We start from the raw sequence: 22,542 nt of genomic DNA on the forward strand, positions 1-22,542 counted from the left end.
ACACAAATATACACACATAGCCTGGGTAACAAGAGAACACAAAAACATGCAGCAATTCTAACAAGTCAGGGGTATTAAACTTGTACATTTTCCTAATCTTATGAATTTTTAAGTAAGACATGTTGCTTATGTTTTACGTAGTCTTATATTGTGACAAATTGACTTGCATCAGTTGACTAAAAGTCAGATTTTTAACTGGTCTATGAGCAATTAAAAATACATCGCTATACCTAAACTGGTGATTGGTTGATCTGGAGAAACAGGATTCCAAAGTACTGATTCAGAGGACCATAGAGCTTTCAATAGGAAGAAAAATGAGTTGAGATCTTTTTTAGTTTGCTCTTCCATTTTAAAACGACCTCTATTGCCCACTAATGACAGGGCAAATCACTAAGCTAGCTGTACAGGTGCAAGAGACAGATAGGAATTAGATTGTTAAATATTTAATATACAAATTTTCAAGTGACTTTTCTCTTTCTTAATCTTTAATGAAGATTTCAAACAAAGACTAATCAACAGTGCTAAAGATAACAATCATCTCGCAAAGAATGTGTAATTGGGTCCCCGGCCTTATCACCCTCTTTTTATTGCACACGTACAGTACAGCAGTACAGTCCTGCTCTCTCTCTCTCTCTCTCTCTCTCTCTCTCTCTCTCTCACACACACACACACACACACACACACACACACAACCAGAAAAATGTCAATAAATCAGTAAAATAAATTAGCAAAATGGATGAAAACATTACTCAAGGTTCCACAAAGTTTTGTGCAAGCTAAAATACATTTCTGCTCATCATTCACCACTGTTGTATAGAGTGATTATTTGCGTTATGACTGATAAAACACCAAGGAACACTTAGAATACTAGCCAACTTCCTAACACACAGAAACATTTTGCAAACTCTCTCACTCTCTCTCTCACTCATTTTCTACCGCTTATCCGAACTCCCTCGGGTCACGGGGAGCCTGTGCCTATCTCAGGCATCATCGGGCATCAAGGCAGGATACACCCTGGACGGAGTGCCAACCCATTGCAGGGCACACACACACTCTCATTCACTCACACAATCACACACTACAGACAATTTTCCAGAGATGCCAATCAACCTACCATGCATGTCTTTGGACCGGGGGAGGAAACCGGAGTACCCGGAGGAAACCCCCGAAGCACGGGGAGAACATGCAAACTCCACACACACAAGGCGGAGGCGGGAATCGAACACCCAACCCTGGAGACGAACGTGCTAACCACTAAGCCACCGTGCCCCCCATTTTGCAAACTCATAATGTGCATTTATCTAATCCTTGCAACTACAGTCCAATGCAAAAGTCAGTGATTAACATGAAGTTTAATAGTTTTAGTGTTCCAGTTTAAAGGAAAACCTCAGTTAAAAATCTATAGGTAGTTAAATATGTTCTTACTCTTTAATATCAAATGAATATTTTATTCTCTGTACAGTATATGCCACTTCTTCCACTGTGTTTGTGTCTGTGTAAGGCTACCTACATTATTACGATAAGTGAAAACAAGCACTAACTACAAAAGAGGAAAAAGCTTAGAAAATTTCTAAAATTCTTTTATAGAAACAAGCTGCACAAATAAAATGGCAAAAATATCACGAGTGAAGGGACATCATGTGCCGACATTTACAGAAAAAATAACATTTTTAGATCACGTGTGGAAAATTGGTGCTATAGTACAATGCATCATGGAAATGCAAAAAAAAAAGTATATGTACATGATTCTCCTCTTCTGTTCTTATCAGAGGAAATAGGTAAGGGTGTGGATAGCTGTGATGTATTACCTCCTGGTTCAGATTTAACACATCCACATGACTGCTTAGAGTAGATAAGATACTACAAACTTGACTTCTTTATTTGAATCAATACAAATAAAGAAGACCTTTCCCTCTACAGCTATACAAAGCGAAAAATCTAAATTTGTTGATTTTATATATATATATATATATATATATATATATATATATATATATATATATATATATATATATATATATATATATATCAAAGCCTATGGATCTTACAGGAAATCAGAGATATTCCCCTGAAGAGCGGCATGAAAATAAAAGTGACCAGCAGTCATTTTTTCCCTCAGTATTATTTGATATGGTCAATGCTTTGGTCAATGTGCAATTTCAGCACAAAATTATGCACCCAGTTTGTCTTACAAACAATTGGATCTCAAGAAAAAAAAGACAAAGTATGTATCTTTCTATCTTGCAAATGAGAAAGAAAGATAAAGTGAATACTTATATATATTAAAGCCTGAATGTGCGTGTCATGCTTGTTATGTTGGTATCATACAAGTCTTTCAAATGCATCACCTTCTTACATGAGTATAACAGTTTGGACACATACATGCACACACACTCACACACACACGTGTGAGCACACACGCACACACACACACACACACACACACACACACACGCACACACACACACTCACACACACACATGCGAGTACAGGAGGCTCAGCAAAAGAGCTGACTTAACCATTTTTCTCCATTTCACAAAAGTAGCTGCACTGGTGTCAACATGATGAATGAGGGTGAGTGGAGAGAGAGTGCACACTTACTGTAGGCTAGATGACTCCTCCTGAATGCCCATGCCCAACACAATATATAAATGAAGGAGTGAGAAATAGTGCTATAATGAGCACTAACGTGTGTTTTGACAACGCCACAGCGAGACCTTTCACACATCCAAATGTTGCGCTAACACTCTGCGTGTGCAGTTTGTGCTTTCCATAAATCACTGAATATGCATATGCTGAACACATAAACACATTCAGTCACTACTGTTTTCACGCTCGGATGTAAACATTGACTGTAATCATTTATTGATGGAGCTATCAAAAGCATCGTTATGTTCAAAGTTACTATTCAAAACTCAAGAACCAAAACGGATCTGAATAACACCGTATGCATTACTGCAGTATATGATCACTGCAATCCCCACCCCCAAGATGCACATATACATACAAATTTTTCTAGCATCGTCTACCCCTAACTCCAACTCTTTCACACTCAGGGGAAAAAGCGAGGGTGTTTGGTGGGCTTGAGGGGGGGTTTATGACTTCGTTTTTTGCAGCAGCCATTAAACGTGAGAGGAGGATTAACGACTAGCCCCAACATTTTACAATGTTTGACTGAAAAGATGCATGGTTGCCACATTCATCTAAAGGCACATCCAGCGCTCCTCCAGAGTCGAGTACAAGGCATTTCAAAATGTCAGGAGGAAAGAAAAAAACTGTGTGGAAACTAACAAGGCTAAAACATATCTTTTTGCTTTTTCCTCTACTGTTTACGAGTCGGTCGTGGGCTGAAAGCGACACCAGGGCGCACTTTGCTTGGGGGGTCTGCATTTAATAGCAGCCCTGAAGCTAGAGAAGAGCAAAGATAAATGTTTGGTACCACCTGCTGGACAGTAGATGTCACTTTGGAGAAAAATGAAGAGTGGTTATACTGAGGGTTTAACACTACTACTCACACTTCAGCGTCAAAACATATCATCGTGTACAGCTCAGTGTTAGTCAGGTTAAAACTGTTGCTGTTAATACTAATCCATTTAGGTTGGTTAATATATAATACTTGAAAATTTATGAAAGGTATCTGGTGTATCACATTTGACATAGCCATGTTAAAATCAGAAATGTAGGTTTTTCACAGTGAAGGGTTTTATGACCAGAAGTTCTTACCAATACACAATTTTTGTGATAAAATAGGCTGGCAGAGAATAATCTAGTGAGAAAGCCTTCTGTGAATCCTAACATGATCAATACATATTTCTGTTTCATATTATGGTGGATGCTCTTTACTGCATCAGTCTGATGGGAACCATATCAATTTAAGCATTTAAAACAAGCAAGGACATGAATCACCACTATTCATTATTTGGTGCGTCCATGAATCGAATCCTCAAAAACTAATCTTGGCAGCGGTGCTCAGCTAGGTGAAAACATATGAATTGAAGTGTTCAAATCAATAAACGCATCATACTTTTATAGCCTGATGAGAGTTTCGCATACAAAAGCAGCAATGAGTCTTCTCAGTACACTCCTTGCTATGTATTATAGTGATACATCTTGGCAAAGCATCAACAGTGCAGCGTCTCCTTTTTAAAGGTACTTTTACCGTGGTAAACTATTAACATTACTGAGGTTTAAATTAAGTACTATAGATACAGACACACAGGCAATACATAACACTAGAAATAATAATAATAATAATAATAATAATAATAATAATAATAATAATAATAATAATAATAATATGTTACGCTTGTTACGCTACGTTATATATTTATGTTAATTTGATACATTTATTAAAACATTTATTTATATTATTTATATAAAACATTTACCTTGTAATTTCCATTTAAAAAAAGGGCTTTTGTGAGTTTGAAATAAAAAAGCCTACAAATGCTCTGCTTTAATAGTAACTAATGACTGTAATTATAGTTGTACATCTGCATTTATGAGGAAACATTTAAAATGTCCATATGGATTAATGGGAATCCTTGATATACAGCAACTCTAGGGAAATCTGCACCTTTAAAAAAAATAAATAAAACAGACTTGAAATTATTGCAGAATGAGGGTTTTCAATATCACTATTAGGTCCAGCTATAATGTAGATTGCAATGAGCTCACAAGAGACCAGCCGTCCATTATCAACTTATAAACAATAACTTAAAACAATCACGGATGGTAAATATACGTGTGGGTGAAAGGGACTAGCATGTGTTTATCTTTATAAAAGCTGCAGGTTACTCAGCTCTGTTCAGAAATGATGGATCTTGCCAGTCTTTTGTCTATGAGCAATGTAGATTTTAGGGAAAACATTATGTCCAAAACAGCACTAGAAGATAATTCCTTAAGGACTAAAAATTACCTCCAAACTGATTAATACAACCCTCTTGCAAACATTTCTTCATCATCCTACTTACTCTTCATTTATACCAGCCCTTCTTTTCAGCACTTTAATTGTAATAGCCCATTGTAAGCTATACTGGGTGAGATAGAGGTCTTCTCCTTCTTATAAACAACAGGAGTAAAAAACACATCCCATTCCATTTGAAAAGCCTGAGATGAGGAAGATGAGTGGATTCTCATCACCTTCTTCACCTCCTAATTTCTAAGACATTACTGGCTTAATAATGCAAAACTTCCACTTAAGTTCCACTGCAATTATCATTAAGGTTTTTCCCTGTTAATTTTTGATGAGCGACTAGCAAGGAAACAAATCTAGAACCACTGCAAGGACGTTAACCAAAGGCAATCATGCAAGATTATTATTTCTCCGTCGGTTTTTATTGGCTTAAAGCCCTATACACCTCTCTGCATCCATTGTAAAAATGCAATTTGGTCAAAACGGTTCATTTATATGTTATAGACTAATGATCAATGTGAAGATGAATGTAATATGACTGTAGTGAACAACTTTACCTTCTCAAAACTCATTTCTCACAATGTTATTGCAATTTAATGATAGTCCATTAACATCTCTCTAACACACACCTGCACACACATGTGCACACACAAAAACACACACGTACACATACACACCAATCAGCCATAGCGTTAAAACCACAAAGAAGTGAAGTGAATTACATTGATTATCTCGTTACAGTTGCAACTGTCAAGGGGTGGAATATATTAAGCAGCATGTGAACAGTCGATTCTCAAAGTTGATGTGTTGGAAGCAGGAAAATTGTATAAATCTAAGAATCTGAGCAACTTTCACATGGACCAAATTGTGATATACAGTATATAGATGCTTGAGATGACAGGATCACAACATCTGCAAAACGGCAGGTATTGTGGGGTTTTCCCAGTATGCAGTGGTTAGTAACTACCAAAAGAGGGCTAAGGGGTGAACTAGTGACAGGGTGACCAAGTTTCATTGATGTGCATGGGGACCGAAATCTAGTCCATACGATCCCAGAGAAGGTTAATGATGGCTATGATACAAAGGTGTCAGAACAACACAGACCATTACAGCACCAATGGAAGAATGTGGCCTGATCTGAAGAAACACCTTTTCCTTTACACCATGTGGATGGCCAAGTGTGTATACTTCACTTATCTGGGGAAGAGATGGCACCAGGAGACACTATGGGAAGAAAGCAAGCCAGCATATTTCTACTAAGAAAATCTTGGGTCCTGGCATTCATGTGGATGTTACGTTGACAAGTACCACCAACCTAAACATTGCTAGGACCTCCCTTCATTGCACCAGTATTTCTTAATGGCAGTAGCAATGGCCTCATTCAGCAGGATACTGCTCTCTGCACACTAAAATAGCTGTTAAGGAATGATTTGAGGAACATGACAACGAGTTCAAGGTCTTGATGTGACCTCCAGATTCCCTATATATATAAAACTTCAGGCTTGGCATTGAACGTCATTTGCATTCTTGTCACTTCCAGCTGATATGCAAGGGAAAGAAGAATATGATGTGAGATTAACACATCACTTCTGATGTCAACTGATGAAGGACGGACAGCTTTCTATAATCAGTGTCATGTCTCAATGCTTCAAAGGACTCCCAACTCTTTCCAACAAGCACTGTAAACCATCAAAACTTTCTAATTAAAGCAGTGTCACTACAATTCTGATGTGAATCTTGCAATTTGGCCACAGGGGCTCATGACAAGTGCTGATACAGGCCAAACAGTTCTTGTGTAATTACAATTAGAGAACGCTCATTTGAGAGGATCGGAAGCATGAGAAGAGGAGAATAAGATGTGTCTGAAGGAAAAATGAAACAGAGGTCCTTAATAGCCATACCAAACACTGAACTTCACCAGCATATGGCACAGGGAAAATGGTATCATGTGTAAAAGCATTTCGTATTTAGACTTGCTAATATTTATTGCTAATTTAGTTCCCACTATATTATATGGATAATTGGTACTGAACAAGGCTTCTTTATTCTGTGGCATGCTTTCAGGTGGTTTAGCTGCTATCATAAACACATACTTTTTTTTACAGCTTTTACGGCATGAAGCTTTTGCTAAAGGTGTGATATAAATCCCATCTCTTGCATGTTTTCCTTATGGCAGAGTACTCCATAAGTGTGATTTATACTCTAAGCAAACAGAGCACCCAAACAGCCAGGAGGGGATATTGTCTGTGCCACATTCCACAACAGTAATTGAGTTGGGATTGATCGCTTTCCTAGCAATTAGATTTCCATTGACAAATCTGTAAAAGTTGCACACATAAAGAAGCACAGGAGCAGTGGTCAGGTGCAATTCCTGCTCCCTCACCATTCACTTCCAACCTCACACTCGTCTATCATCCGCGCAGAAATAACATACAGCCACCTATCTGCCAGTGAACTAGTCCTGATGTCTCAGGGAAGAGGGAAGATATTTTTCAGAGAGTGGTGTGTGATTTTTTTTTTAAAGTTGGAATTAATCATGACACAGATTCTGTGTGGGCTCTAAACAGTTCTTGATATAAAAAAACAAACAAAACAAAAAAAACACCACTAACAACAACAAAAACAATTCAAGGCACATTGGTGCTACTTAGTCAAAGCTGTTTCAGTACAGCATAATTAAAGCTATAAGAAGCATTGTTTTAGAGGACAGGTCTTGGATCAGCGAAATGCTGAGTTCATTAGGTTTATGGCTTTTTCTTGCTCAGTTGTCAATGCGTATCATTTTTCTTTCCCATGCTGACAACTGCACCACTGCATGTGCGCAGTGTGCATGCTCTCAAATACACAAACACCATTTCTAGTTGCTCTTTTTTTTAAGCCAAATGTTATAACAACATCAAAAACATAAAACACAACAACAACAGCAATAATGCTAATAATAACTACAACAACAACAACAACAACAACAATAACACTACTACTACTACTACTACTACTACTACTAATAATAATAATAATAATAAAAATAATAATATTAACATTAATATTATTATTATTAATAATAATAATAATAATAATAATAATAATAATAATAATAATAATAATAATTATTATTATTATTATTATTATTATTAATATTAGTAGTAGCAGTAGTAGTAGTAGTATCATTATATATTACAATATTAATATAATATTATTCCTGGATATTGCCAGGAAATAGGGTTTGATTGATGACTTTTTAAATACTTTGCATAGGTATAAGGAACTAGAAAAATTATAAAATGTCATCTATCAAACCCTATTTCCTGGCAAAATCCCTAAAAGAAAAATACCTTAGTCAGAATTTAATGTATTTAATCTTGAATGAGATTTGTAGGTAATCAGAAAAACAATGGGCAAAAAAAATGACATGAATAATTTGTGAAACTCCAACTCTGACAATCACACAGTTGCACAGCATGCTCTCGGGGGTGGAAACATTGTTTGGGGGAGACTTAAGTGAATTTGACTAACGACGTTCTCAGTGTGAACAATAGAGACAAATGTTACTTTAAATCTAAAATACTTAAATCCGGATTTCGATGACTCCAGGCAAATATCATTACTCACGTGGGGACCACCTCGCTCAGCGAGTGCGTGCACAACCAGATGATGACTTTCTCTAACTTAATCCATCATGCAGGGCTTTGTATGGGCTGAGGGCCTTTATGTAGGGTCCCTGCTAAGTGGGAGAGCTGTAACAGCTGTAGCTGATACTGGGAGAGGAGTGCTCAGAGCTGCTCAACTCCCTATTTAAAACAGTATCAAGTGCATGTTTAAGTACATTGCACAACTCTTCTCTTTTGATGGAGTACTCTTTATTTCCTCAGTTTTTTGCAAATAGCAGACCTAGTTTCTAAAAGTGTCATATTGAACACAGTGCCCAATAGCACATGCATCACCAGGGCTGTGTCACCTACTGATAGGTCATCCTCATCTCCTTATAGGCAGCACCTTTATATAAGACAGAGCTATAAAAATGAGGAAAAGGCACATTTTAGAATTTCCCATTTTCCTTAAGGGAAATCAAATAATCTCCATTATTTTATTTCTGACACTGCATATGCAGTAGGACTGACTTCTTTGTTGGTGATGTGTTAGAGGTACGAGACTGTGCCAGCACCTTTGACAGGTCTTATAGGCCCTCTTCAGAAAAAGTATGACTGCATGAAAAGAAGCCGAGTGCATTCCCCATCTACTCTTACACACCTAAATCATCTTATAATTTCTAAAAAAAAAGAAAAGAAAAAGAAAAAGAACAAAAACAGAGATCAGGAATAAATCAATGCACAAAATAATATACAAATTAAAAACAAACAAACAAAAGAAAAACAGACAGATATTTAGAAATAATATTTAATTAAGGTTCATTTTAATGGATGGACAAGATGCAGTTGCAGACATTTTTATGAAGACAGCCTATGCTTAACTGGGCTCTTTCTTCTCTTTTCAATTATAGTCCAAAACAGGGGGAGACATAGATTGAGAAGAGGGAGTGAGAGCGAATGAGAGATTGAGAGAAAGAGAGAAGGAGAGAGAGAGGAAAAAGGAGAAAGGGGAGGCTGGTGGAGGCTGAATTAAAGAGGCTTTTTGTCGCGTTTAATATCAATTCATTCCATAGACTGCTGACACAGGCAGTCCGGAGAGCCCAGGATTTATGGCTCCCTCTAATGGGCATGCTCCGAATCAAAGGCCTGTCATCAGCACAACCCACCCTGCATAGTTCTCACTCACTCCCTCACTCACTCACACTCACTCACCCGAATCTGCTCCTCATTCCTCTCACATCTGAAGCGTATACACTTTTACAACTCCAATACTCTGATACACAGGATACCGGGACCTCTAGAGCTCTGATAGTGTACAACCAAACACTTTATTCTTATCAGGCCGCTCACACCGGCAAGAGCAACATGAAGAATGGCTGCTTGGGATCTAAGCTTCGATAAGACTAGAATAGACTTGGAGTAGAAGCAGAGAAGAAGAAATCCTGAGAAGAGGTATTTAGGTATCTGCTGCTAGGAATACAGAGCAATGTGACTGAGAGACAGACAGTCAGACAGGCCAAAAGTACATCACTCAAATGTACACCATGCACACACTCATCACTCAATCACCCCCCACACATGCACACACACACACACACACACACACACACACACACACACATCACTGACCTGCCCAGCTGGGGGTCTCCATGTACAGCTGCCTGTGGCTGAACGGTGATGAACACTCACTGCTGCCACACAGCTCTCTGACTCCTGTAAAGCAAACATGTGTGTTAATGAGCAAGTTAACACACACACACACACCCACACACAGATAAATACGTTCCATAGCCGATAGATAGATAGATAGATAGATAGATAGATAGATAGATAGATAGATAGATAGATAGATAGATAGATAGATAGATGTTAAAGGCAATAGGCAAAACAGATGAATAAATAAAAGTGCAATGATCAATATGTCCCCTAACAGAAATAGTAAAAGGTTATATAAATAATTATACAAATTCAATACACACAAAAAAACTAAGCATAATACATTCATCTGCTGCCTTCACATAAATCTGTGACTCATAAATGTAACTAGGATCCAATCGCAACACATTTTTTCAGACATCGGTTTGCTAAGTTCATGTCAGTTTTCTCCTTGATTTGGTGCCTTTGTTCAGGTACAGTGTTTCTCTTTCTGTGTCAGATGAATGGGCATTGTGGTGTTTGTTTCAGGCAAATTTAATACAAATTCAGTTCAGTTTTATAATAATAAAAGTGATGCACTTCTATCATTAGAAATGTGTTAATCTGCCTCAGACAACAAAATCTCATATTTCAGATGTTTTCTTTGCAGCCAATGGCTTTGGAACACAGATGTTAACAAGATGTAGTTACTAACTATCAGGAACATTAAGGATGTTAAGGATTAAACATTAGTTAATTACTTATATAGTATATACTGTATATTTAACTGAGTACATTACTTTTAACCCTAACTAGATCTACATTCAAATGAGTGCTTGTACTTTTATTCTTCCCCTGATCTTCAGAAATTTCTGAAAATTGGTTTGAATTGGAATAAACCAACATTTCACGGCGGGGAATGTGTTCAACCCACCCAGGTTGACTGATGTTAAAGGACAGAATTTAATCATAAAGAATTAAGTATGAGATTATAAATAGATATCCACATCATGTTGTTTTTAAATATCTTGATAATTCAGCGGCCCAGGACAGCCTCAATGCTATTTACGTACTGTATATAGATTCTAATAACATATGAAATAATGTTTGTTACCTGTGTTAAAATGTTTTTTTTCTTACCTTGACTTTAGATATATAATTGTCAATGTAATATCAGTGGGACACAGAGGCACCATAATCATAGATTCACCCACACAACACTTACATCACTGTTTCTCAGCATCCACACACTGTTACACGCACACACACACCAGCACACACAATCAAGCTAAAAAAAAAAAAAACAATACTAGATTATACAGAGTCCTTGCACCACAGCCACTTTGGAATACTAGGACTGGAATGTGCCAAACGTTGAGTGTCATTGGCTCATGCCTTCCTGATGAATTATCTCCAGTTATTAACTCTTACTGACTAAACACAGCTGAGACCCAGACAGACAGGAGGAGACTAGATCACTCCATTTGCCATTTGTGTGCGTTTGTGTGTGTGATAGCAGGTGTTTTCTCATCACATCCTCATCTACTGATACAGTGTGAGAAATAAAGAGAAGCATTAATCGGGTTGAGACAGGACAGGGGGAATGGTGTGAGAGGATATAACACACACATGCACACACATGCACACATACACAACACACACACTCAGGAAAAATGGCTATTTCTGTACATTACCATAATTACACTGCCTTAATAGCCTCTATTGATGGCCATTCTGATTAATTATGTATAGTGCCTGGGTCATATCCACAAAGCTTGATAAAAGTGTTGTTCTACTGTTTCATTAAATAGTTAACATTAATTTGATATATATCGTGTGGGTGTGTTTAAAATATATATATTCGTTTTATAAAGATTTGAACTTCTCACCGCTAATTTCATACTCTTACTGCCTTCCAAGTGATGCTGTTGGTGGTCTAGAGTAGAAGTGAAGTCTGAAAAACTGGAATCCCTCTGGGAAATCCTGTACTGTCTCAGCAGAAATGAATTCATGGTGAATATCTACATGCTAGCCCAAAAATTGTTACTCAGAATGGGAAAAAATAAGCTGCCCACTGCATATCAACAACTCCCTGGATGCGTCCATATGCTCACAAAAAGTGTGCAGGTGTAGCACATTACATTAGGCAAGGTGCTGAGCATTCTTTCCTTTAAACAAGAAAAAACCCATGGCGTGTACAAAAGATTGTAATTGTTTCGGTCAACGAAATGAACTGTGTCGGACAGTTAAAGATGCTGCAACTAAAGCACCACAATTTTAGCAACAAACTACAACAAATCTGCTTTATTTAGAAAAAGCAGTTTCTCATACATCATCAGCAAGATGTAATAATATCTTAAAGACGTTAAGATTATTATTTCACTTAAAATATAGTTTCCAACTTTAAACACAAAATGTTCCTGGGTAATTATTTGTGAAAAATTGAGGTCCATAGCTCTAGGTATATATGATATACATTATGCAGGTTATTGTCCGTTCCTATGTGTGTCCAATGTCTCTCAGACATTGAACCCTTGAGAGTATATTGAGCTAGTCCTTACAGATCTCTCTCTCTCTCTCTCTCTCTCTCTCTCTCTCTCTCTCTCTCTCTCTCTCGCTCTCTCTCTCTCTCTCTCTCTCTCTCTCTGTCTCTCTTTCTGTGATACACAGACACCCCACAAACACCCACACACCCTGCCTGTATTGATTCCATTCCCACAGAGCATAGCTCTTGGTCCCTCGTTTTCCGCCAGCTTCTCTCGGTGTAATGAATTGCTATGCAATAGCTTGAGAATTTTGGGAACACGGCCAAAACAATTTGTTATTTCATCACAAATAATTAATATTTGTTTCTTTTCCTGTTGTGCCGGAACTCATTAATTATTTGGATAGTAAAAAAAAGGATAAATAACACAGAGCTGAAGATCACTGTAGCAAAAACAATAAAGCAGCAATCACTTATGCTGTGCTGACTCTGGAAAAAATTAAAATAATAACAAAGTCTATTTGCCAGGAAATTCAGTTTCCTAAACACCAATTCATTAATTGGGCTCAGTAGTATTGTGTAAAGCAATGACATAATGTAATGACTCAACTATAAAGTGCCCAGAGGCCTACTGCAATGTGTAGCTTCAGTCCATAGCAAATCCTGCCAGCAATCCAACATCATGTTTGAGTTCATGACACTGGACACTGCGATTCATTAACACAGGGGTCGTGGCTGTGGGACCATTGTCCAGATGCGGACGCAGCGGTTTATTTTAGAAGACTGTACAAAAATACTGTAGCAGTGTTCAGAGATTAGAATTAGAGATTTCTAAGCATGACCCAACTCAGCTTATGCAGCAGATCTTCGGTTGCGGTTTATACAGTCACATGCATTTATGTTAATTATTTCACTAAAGGCAGCTCATCGGATCACTAAAGACATTATGTCAGAAAGGGGAGTTTTCACAGCCTTTTATTGATTTTTCATTTCATTCGCTCTTTGATTAGAGACTTGATGACTTAGCTTATCTAAGAAAAGTGGATTATGAACATGTTTAAAGACAAATACTGTATACAGAGAGGCATGTATTTATATTTATTTATTTCAAAAATTGGTAAGAAAAAGTGCCACTATAAAAGAGAACAGGAACATATAATTATAGTTAATTATAGCTAATTATTAATAGTAAAGCATTAATCTGTTGTTAACATTCAATCGTGTTAGTTACTTGCCTGGTCCTTAATAACTAAGGAATTATACTCAACTGGAGCTTTACATATTTGAGTTAAGTGCCTGTTGCCTTCATGTATTACACAGTGGATACAGTATGTCTGAGTGTTCAGTTCTACTTGCTGGCATTCTCATCAACTGCCAGACCAACTTCCTTTACCTGTGATCTATTGCGAGTTCCAGTGTCATTTCACCCTCACAAAACAAAGGAAATATTTAACGACAGGACAAACATAAAAACAAAAAGGACAGTCTTCATAATTTAGTGTCTATTTCAGGAGGATTGTTTTACAGCCCAAAGTAAGCTTTATGCTATTAAAGAGGACACTGAGTGGGAGGCTATATTGATTTAGCAACACGTATTTTAGCAATCAAAGGAAAGTTTAGTATCCAGTATTTGTGTGTAGACATTGTGCATTGAGAGAAAAGAAAGGAGAGAAAAGAAGCAGATAAAAGAATATGTAAGGAACACATCCTTTCAACACCAATTGAGGGGTGGATATAAGGGAGGAGGGAAAAATGCCCAGAGCTCAGCCCAAATACAAAAGGACTATTTGAATTTGTAATGTTCCATCCGAATCCTTCTGGATCCTCCATGGCTTTACAAAGCAGATTAGACTAGCATGCAACATGGGCACAGTGAATAGAGCTGTTACTCCATTCAGTCTGCATTCACAGAGTAAATATCCTCCACTCACAGACACACATGGTCACAGACAGTCGATTCGAGGACCACACCGACCTGGAAACACTAGTGAATGACAGATCGTCTACATCTCCTCCAGAGGCTGAAAGGTGAGTCTGGAAAAACGAGGCTATGTACAGGCTGTAATTTGATTTTGCAGGCAGCAGAAGACGGCATGAAAAAGTTGATCCCTCTGTGGTGTGAGTGCATACAGGGGATATTTTGTGACTGCTCTGGGAGTGCTTAATGTTCTTAGATGCAATCCGAGTGGTAGCACATTTCTAACAGGGACACTGGTAAGCCTGGTGACATGATCCCAGAAACACATCAGAATTTAAATCAGCAAAAGTGATGTGGTTGGATTTTATTTGATTTCATAGCAATGAAGTAGGAAGAAATGTTACTATCACTAACCCAACTCATAACTAATCGAAACCTTCCTGTCATTTCTCACATATTGAGTCATTAATGAATTCACTCATTTATCTTCATACTTATGTTGTACAGGGTCACTAAGGACCTGGAGTCTATCTCAGGAAAATTGAGCCTAAGATGGCAAAATTCACCCCAGATGAAAAGTCAGTCCATTACAAGGCATTATCACACATTCATCCACACCTAGGCAGATTTTAGTGCAGGTTGTATATTGGACAGTGGGAGCAAAGCTGAAAACCTAAATGAAGCCCAGGAGACAATAAGCTGTGCTCAGGACTGACTGGAAACCCTGGAGCTGTGAGGATGCAATGCCACTCGATGCACCATTGTGCTGCCTTTCGCACAAACCGAGTCATGTGAATTGTCTGCTTGACTGGTCCCACCATCTCTCAGGATAAGAGGTAGGTATACAGCAAGACTCTTTACTCCGAGGTGTTGGAATGAACTTCCCCTAGATGTCTGAACAGCTGAATCACTGGCTATCTTCAAACGGGTGAAGACCTACCTCTTCCTGAAACACTTAAACTAGCTCATATTTTGTGTATATTTAAAAAAAGATCAACAGAGTTTTAGGGTGATGGTGTCCTAAGTCTGTTGCCGGGTGATCCAGTGTTAATGTTTTCATTTACAAAGACTTCAAAGCACTTTTGTATGTCACTCTAGATTAGAGGTGAGCCGGATACTCGGCTGAAACAAGTATCCGGTACGGATAAAGCACTTCTGCAGAGTACGAGTATTATACGAGTAATACGAGTCAATATCTGTGCTCGGATTGAATGAAAATCATCATTGGGTAGCTGATTGTGTCAGCTTTCTGTGATAGGCTAGTCACAGTGCCCCTCCCCTACAGTGATAGGCTAGTCACAGTGCCCCTCCCCTACAGTGATAGGCTAGTCACAGCGCCCCTCCCCTACAGTGATAGGCTAGTCACAGCGCCCCTCCCCTACACACATACAGATGTATTGTGTTGCTGTGTCTCGCTCTGCTCACTCACAGTCACACACAGAACAGCTCTCTGTCTCTCCCTCAGTCACTCGGGTTCGCGGGTCTTTTCCGTTAACGTTTAGGGTTTCTTCAGCTTTTTACTTCGGGTTGTAACGTTAATAATACGTACTTACTAACCAGTAGAGTTCTGGTAAACGTGGGTTCGTTCAGACGTGGTGCTTGCTTGGTAGAATGCGACTCGCATTGCGTCTCTGCCTGTCGGAGATTTTTTTTCTTTTTTAAACCTTCAGTTGTCTCTAACCACTAACCAGACACTGTGTTTCTGAAACGTTTTTGCTGTATTTCATAAAAACATAAAGGTAGTAAGCTAGTGTTATAAATATTACAAATTAATTATTACCGGTTAAAGCCCCGCCTACTTCCGGTTTAGGCCCCACCTACTCCGAGTACGGATACAGATACAGATAATTCATATGGTTTACAGATACGGATACAGATACAGATAATGCTGTACTCGCTCATCCCTACTCTGGATAAGGGAGTCTGCCAAATGATGTAAATGTAAATGTAAGATTGCTGCAGATTGACATGTGTGCATACTGTACATAGAAAAAAGCTTGTTGAATTTACAAGATTCAAAAGTGTGCATCGATTCCATGTGTTAGAATTGAGTAACATTAACACACTTATTTTTCATATATCCAACATGATTTAAGTCTTTATTTTATTTATTATATAAATACCAAGCACCAAACACCAAGCTCATACTGGAGCTGAGAATCAAACTCCATGACACCGATGTTCTGCAAAGGACATATCACCATATCACTATTCTACCATACATGTTTTAATTGCCTAAATTTAATACTATAATTATAGTTCCAGTCAGTGGCAACACCCTCGTGAGATTTCATAATGTGATTGATTTACAGTAATACTATATAAATTGATCAGGCTTACTCAACATCATTTATTCTAGTAATTAAGAAATTTATTTAAATGATGTTTACTATAAGCATTGAAATTAAATTTTGTTGAAAATTGTAATATATTATGTGTAATTTCTTTTCTTAAATGACTGACTCCGGGGAGGGGCACGGTTGATTGGCATCTCTGGAAAATTGTCCGTAGTGTATGATTGCGTGAGTGAATGAGAGTGTGTGTGTGCCCTGCAATGGTTTGGCACTCCGTCCAGGGTGTATCCTGCCTTGATGCCTGATGACGCCTGAGATGCACAGGCTCCCCGTGACCCAAGGTAGTTTGGATAAGCGGTAGAAAACGAGTGAGAGTGAGTGAGAGTGACTAACTCCATATTCTTACGGTAGTACTGTAGTAAACATATATAAAATAAAATATGCAAACAGTATTCTTTAAGGCACAAATTAAAATTTGGTCTAACGTGCCAAGTACAGACGCCAGATCAAAACTCTCCTCTTACATTAATCTATCCAGTGAGCACCTTCTATCCTTATTTTCTGTGTATTGCCTTGCACTTCACTTTCAGTATATGATTAATGTTTCCTGTTCTTGTTTACTGGCTACTATAAGAGTTTGACTTGTTTCCCTGTAAAAATTGGTGCATTCAAACCCTGTGTATTTAAATGCCTTTGAAGAATTGTGAAATACTGCATGTACAATTGTAAAGCCGGATGTGTCAAATGTTTTGAATTTATGTATATGGACCCTGTTTTTTCTTTGTAGCACATTGTAGCTACTCTGTTTGTTTGTGTTTAGATCCTGCCTTCTGTTTTACTGTGTTATTCCCCTGTAAGCAGAATACACTACAACATTATGGCACAAACATCTGCATACAGAATGGTACATGGATAATATGGAGTAGTACAACTCTGTTAGGTCACCCCTCTCCTCTGACCATTAGTGTCACTGAAATATTAGTCGGAGCCAGGCATGATCTCCTTTGTCTCATATTGCACAAGGTAAGCAGTAAATAGTGGATCGTGCCATGGCGGTGTGGCTGAGATATATGAGTGCTGCAAGTCCAGTGAAAAATCCATCACTCTGGCTGTGTGGAGGATGGGAAGGACCGAGACCAAGCTCCTGATCGCAAAATGTCGTTAGTTTGTCATTAGAAACATTTTTTCAGTCAAGATCAGGAAAACAATGTGAGCTGGCTTTATAGCGCGAGATGAAAACTGGATTTTATGGTAATTATTTCGAAGCAGTGCGGATTTAGTGAGTTGTTAAATTGAAATTCAAGCCATTGTTGGAGGCAGTAAAACTGTCATCTGGTTTTCATTGGTATACTACAGTATATCATAGTATTATGGAACTGCTGTAATTATGTTTCGATTGCAAACATGAAGATTCCTGGTGCAAACACAGGAGCTCTATCTGGACCTGAGCTACTGAAGCTTCTAACATTGGCAAAGTAAGCGTTTTTTTTTTGTTTTTTTTTTTTTTTAATACCCTAAGTTAAATGCTTTCAGCATCACAAACTCTTAATTCATGCTAGATTGGTTTTTAATTAGTTGAACTCAGACTGTGGCATACATGGCCTTTTTTTCTCAAAACAAATTTATTTATTGTTTATTGTTCGACTGCCTCAGCGATCTTAGAGGTTTCAGTGATTGAAAATTTAAAATGGCACCACAACCTAATCCTCCAACAACGTACGCATTTTAGCACAGAGCATAGAAAAAAAAGATCAAATGTGGATCAGGTTACTGAAGTTTTTCCTATAATATTTGTACTCATGACAATATTAACATTTAGTAGTGCACTAGATTATGGATAGTGCATCTGTGAAAGCCTGAATATTGTCAAGTGGTCACTGCTGATAATAAAAAGTAGTCTTAATGCTAGATAAAGTGAAATCAGAATCAGCAAGAGAGCAAAAGAAGATCTGATCACAAATGCATTGTCTTGTAACTTCACAAGTTGTTAGGTTGTTAAAAAGAATTCCTAAGGTGACACACATTAAAGTAAATAAAGTCTACTCAAACTTTATGACCATCTGGCATCCAAAGGCAAGCGCACTGTAAACAGTGGAGTTTGAACAAACTTCTTGATCATTCAATAGCCCAGGAGAATATATGTAAAAACAAAGATAATGAAAGAGATAAAAAAGCACACAAGAAAGAACCTTGAGACTAAAGGGATATAACTACTTGAGAATAATCAAAAGATTTTTTTAATCATCTGATTACAAACAGATACAAATACAGAAATAATGCAAAAATGCAATGTTAATTATTTTGTTCTTTTGGCTGCTCCGTGTTCGGGGTCGCCACAGTGGATCGCATGGTCCGCTTATTAGATTTGGTACAGGATTTACACCGGATCCCCTTCCTGATGCAACCCTCCCATTTGGGACCAACACTGAAAATGAACTCTTCAGTGGCTGTGTTAACCCCCTGCCTGGGAATCAAACCCGGGCCACAGCAATGAGAGCATAGGATCCTGTCAACGGACCGCCAGTCAGCCCAATAGCTTGCCAGAAATGATTGTATTGAGACTGGGATCAAATCAACAGACAACAACTATAAACAACAACAACAAACAACAACAAGGTTGTGAATGTACAGCATTTAACTTTCATTATTCATCCTATAGCTGCCAAGTCAATGTGTTGGTGATTAAAAATTTTGACCAGTAGTTTTTTATATTTTGAGAAAAACACCAATAAATTCATTATTGTGGGAGGTACGTTCAAAAACTACAAAATAAAAAGTCAAACCGCACACACTTCAGATTAAAAACCTGATCGAACTATTTGGAGCTAGTTTGACAATTCCACTCCCAACTCTGTCCACTCTATGTAATTAGATCTTGTTACATCTGAATAAGGTTTTATAACTTAACTTAAATCTTAACTTTTATAGGTGTGAAAGGTACATGCAGGTTCGGATCTGTGGTGGATGTGTCTTGCTGTGTGAGCGAGATTATCAGACAGGTGAGACTGTCATGCAGCATGCTTATAAATTTTTAGGATGAACTCGATTTCACGGGTTAGTGCAAGACCAGCATTGTGCCCGGGATTCTGTGGAACCTGTCAGTGCTCTTATTATAGGCCCATTTCCTTTTGCAGTCTATTTAGAATCAGTGTTTTCTGTTATGGCTGACATGCTTGAGCTCCTGCCTGCTGATGGTGAGTAAGGAACTGACTCCATTCAGAAGTCATAGTTGCTCACAGTTCTACACGACAATAACCGAACAAAATCATTTGGACTATGAACATGAGCACAAATCTTGAATCATTTTAATCTCTAGATACCTCGGATTGTCGAAAGCTTAGCAGAGACGCTGTAGGGGAGATATAAATTAAGCTGTTTTTATTTGCAAGCATAATAATGCATAAAGATTTTGATTGTTATGTAAAAAACCACCATACATGCATAAGCGATCGATCAGTTAAAGCATCATGTATGTAGAAAAACAGTGTGAGCTTCACTCTTACATATGATTCTGATTGCTGTTCTAAATTTTATTGGCCAGGTTTGTGTGTGATTTTTTTCTGCCAAAAAAAAAACAGGTGTAAAGTAGCACCATGTGTATTGCAACGACCTTTATAGCAATGTTGCCAGGTACCTTATTTTCCCACGTAATCCCAAATGACAAACATTATTATGAAAGTCTGCTTTCTTTGAATAGTTCCTTCAGCAGGGTCTCATCTTCTTGGACATTATGTCATAAATCATAAAAATAGAATTAAACTGAATTGAATAAAAATCAACACTGTGCTAGAGGTTCAATATGCGCTTAAAACACACACACACATACACACACACACACACACACACACACACACACAAACACCATGTATTAAGCTCCAATAAACACACATCTGTCATTTACACCTGTTTTTTTCCCCACAAAATTAAACTACTTTTGAACTGTTTCATGGTTTGGATTATATATTTTTTTATATTATTTTGAATATTTTTTTTTTTTTATAAAACTCCTTGATAATTGTGAATATTTAGCATGTAACCAAACTCTGGCAACCCAAACCATAACACATACATCAAGTATTTATCACTCATTGAGCATATACTGTACTTGTGGCATTCTTACAGTATTACAGGAATTTAATTCAACAACAAGAAACATGGAATACAAACTAGTATAACACTTTACACTGCTGGGATCTATTTTCATATTAGCCATATTAATGCTGCCTTCACTGTTTACTTGTTCAGACATGAATCTTTATTTAAAACACACTTCATTCATTAAAAACCTAAACTTCATTAATTAACTTGCAATTCCACTTACAGTAAGTCCTGAGATTTTTGGCAGAACTGTAGTTGACCATTTCATCATTTCACGGTGGTGTTTTAAACCGCCACTTAGTTTGATTGATGAGCTTCAGTTTTAATAAATGGAACTTTAATTTTAGATACACTGAGGTCACATTTTGTAACCTTATCAATTTCATTTTGTAATACATGTCCTGACCTACCTGGCCTGCATCTAGCCCTGACTTTCCAGCTCTCCAACTAATGCATTAGTCATAAAACAATGTGGTCATTTGGAAAGAAAAATGAAAACAAAAACAAAACAAAACAAAACAAAAAACAAGAATACAAAGGAGCTGAACAAAAGGTGAGGGTTTATCTGTTGTTGGTTTTTTTTTATTAGCTTTATGAAATTGGGATGATACGCTCACATTCAGTTTTTGTTTCTTGACTTTTTTTCACGTGCTTTGATTTTTTTTTGTCTTAACAATTTGAGTTTTTAACCCATTTTTCCTGAAAATAAACTTTTATTCAACAAGGGCTATTCAGCTAACTGAGCAAGATGAAGAAACTAAGGCAAAGGCAAGCTTGTTAGAGTTCATTCATTCTTTTTCTACCGCTTATCTGAACTACCTCGGGCCACGGGGAGCCTGTGCCTATCTCAGGTGTCATTGGGCATCAAGGCAGGATACACCCTGGAGTACCAACCCAGCACACACACACACTCTCATTCACTCACACAATCACACACTACGGACAATTTTCCAGAGATGCAATCAACCTACCATGCATGTCTTTGGACCATGGGAAGAAACCGGAGTACTCGGAGGAAACCCCCGAGGCACGGGGAGAACATGCAAACTCCACACACACAAGGCGGAGGCAGGAATCGAACTCCCAACCCTGGAGGTGTGAGGCGAATGTGCTAACCACTAAGCCACCGTGCCCCCACTTGTTAGAGATGATTTATTCAATTAACTAAATACATTTTGCTTACAAAGACAGAGCTAGCTGAGATTAAAGTACTAACTAAAGAGGATAATAAAATAAAAAAAAGGTTCTAATAAGGACAAACAAATGACTAGTTAACTCTTGCTATCCGAGGTAGCTCAATGGCTAATGTGCTAGAATGTTGCGTCATCAAATCCTCGGCCAGACAGCTTGTGATGTGACCTGTGCAAAACTTTTAACCCTCATTAACACGCTTGGATTGTTCCATCATAAGAAGTGTCTTCCAATAAATAATGTCAGAATTGAAAGCATCAGGGAATTCAGGGTTAATCTGCAGCATTCACTGTGCTGTAAGACTTCACCAACAGCTGCTAACAAAAACACACCTAGTGCTGGCCAGACTGTACGGCACACACTCACATCAGGCATTCATCACCACTCACGTGTGTGATGACCACCCCCAGGAGCTTTTA

At 37.8% G+C, this 22,542-nt stretch overlaps 1 protein-coding gene across 4 annotated transcripts in view; it reads right to left on the reverse strand.

Moving 5' to 3' along the window:
- rbfox3a (RNA binding fox-1 homolog 3a) overlaps positions 1-22,542 on the reverse strand; it is a 328,730-nt gene that overhangs the window by 164,797 nt on the left and 141,391 nt on the right. For all 4 annotated transcript variants that reach the window (XM_060897403.1, XM_060897420.1, XM_060897410.1 and 1 more), the window contains exon 4: positions 10,132-10,215. In XM_060897403.1, the coding sequence (XP_060753386.1) occupies positions 10,132-10,153 (22 nt within the window). In that variant the 5' untranslated portion in view covers positions 10,154-10,215. The remainder of the gene's footprint in view (positions 1-10,131; positions 10,216-22,542) is intronic.

This window comes from Tachysurus vachellii, chromosome 2, assembly GCF_030014155.1.
Source record: "Tachysurus vachellii isolate PV-2020 chromosome 2, HZAU_Pvac_v1, whole genome shotgun sequence".
NCBI classification, from domain to species: Eukaryota; Metazoa; Chordata; class Actinopteri; order Siluriformes; family Bagridae; genus Tachysurus; species Tachysurus vachellii.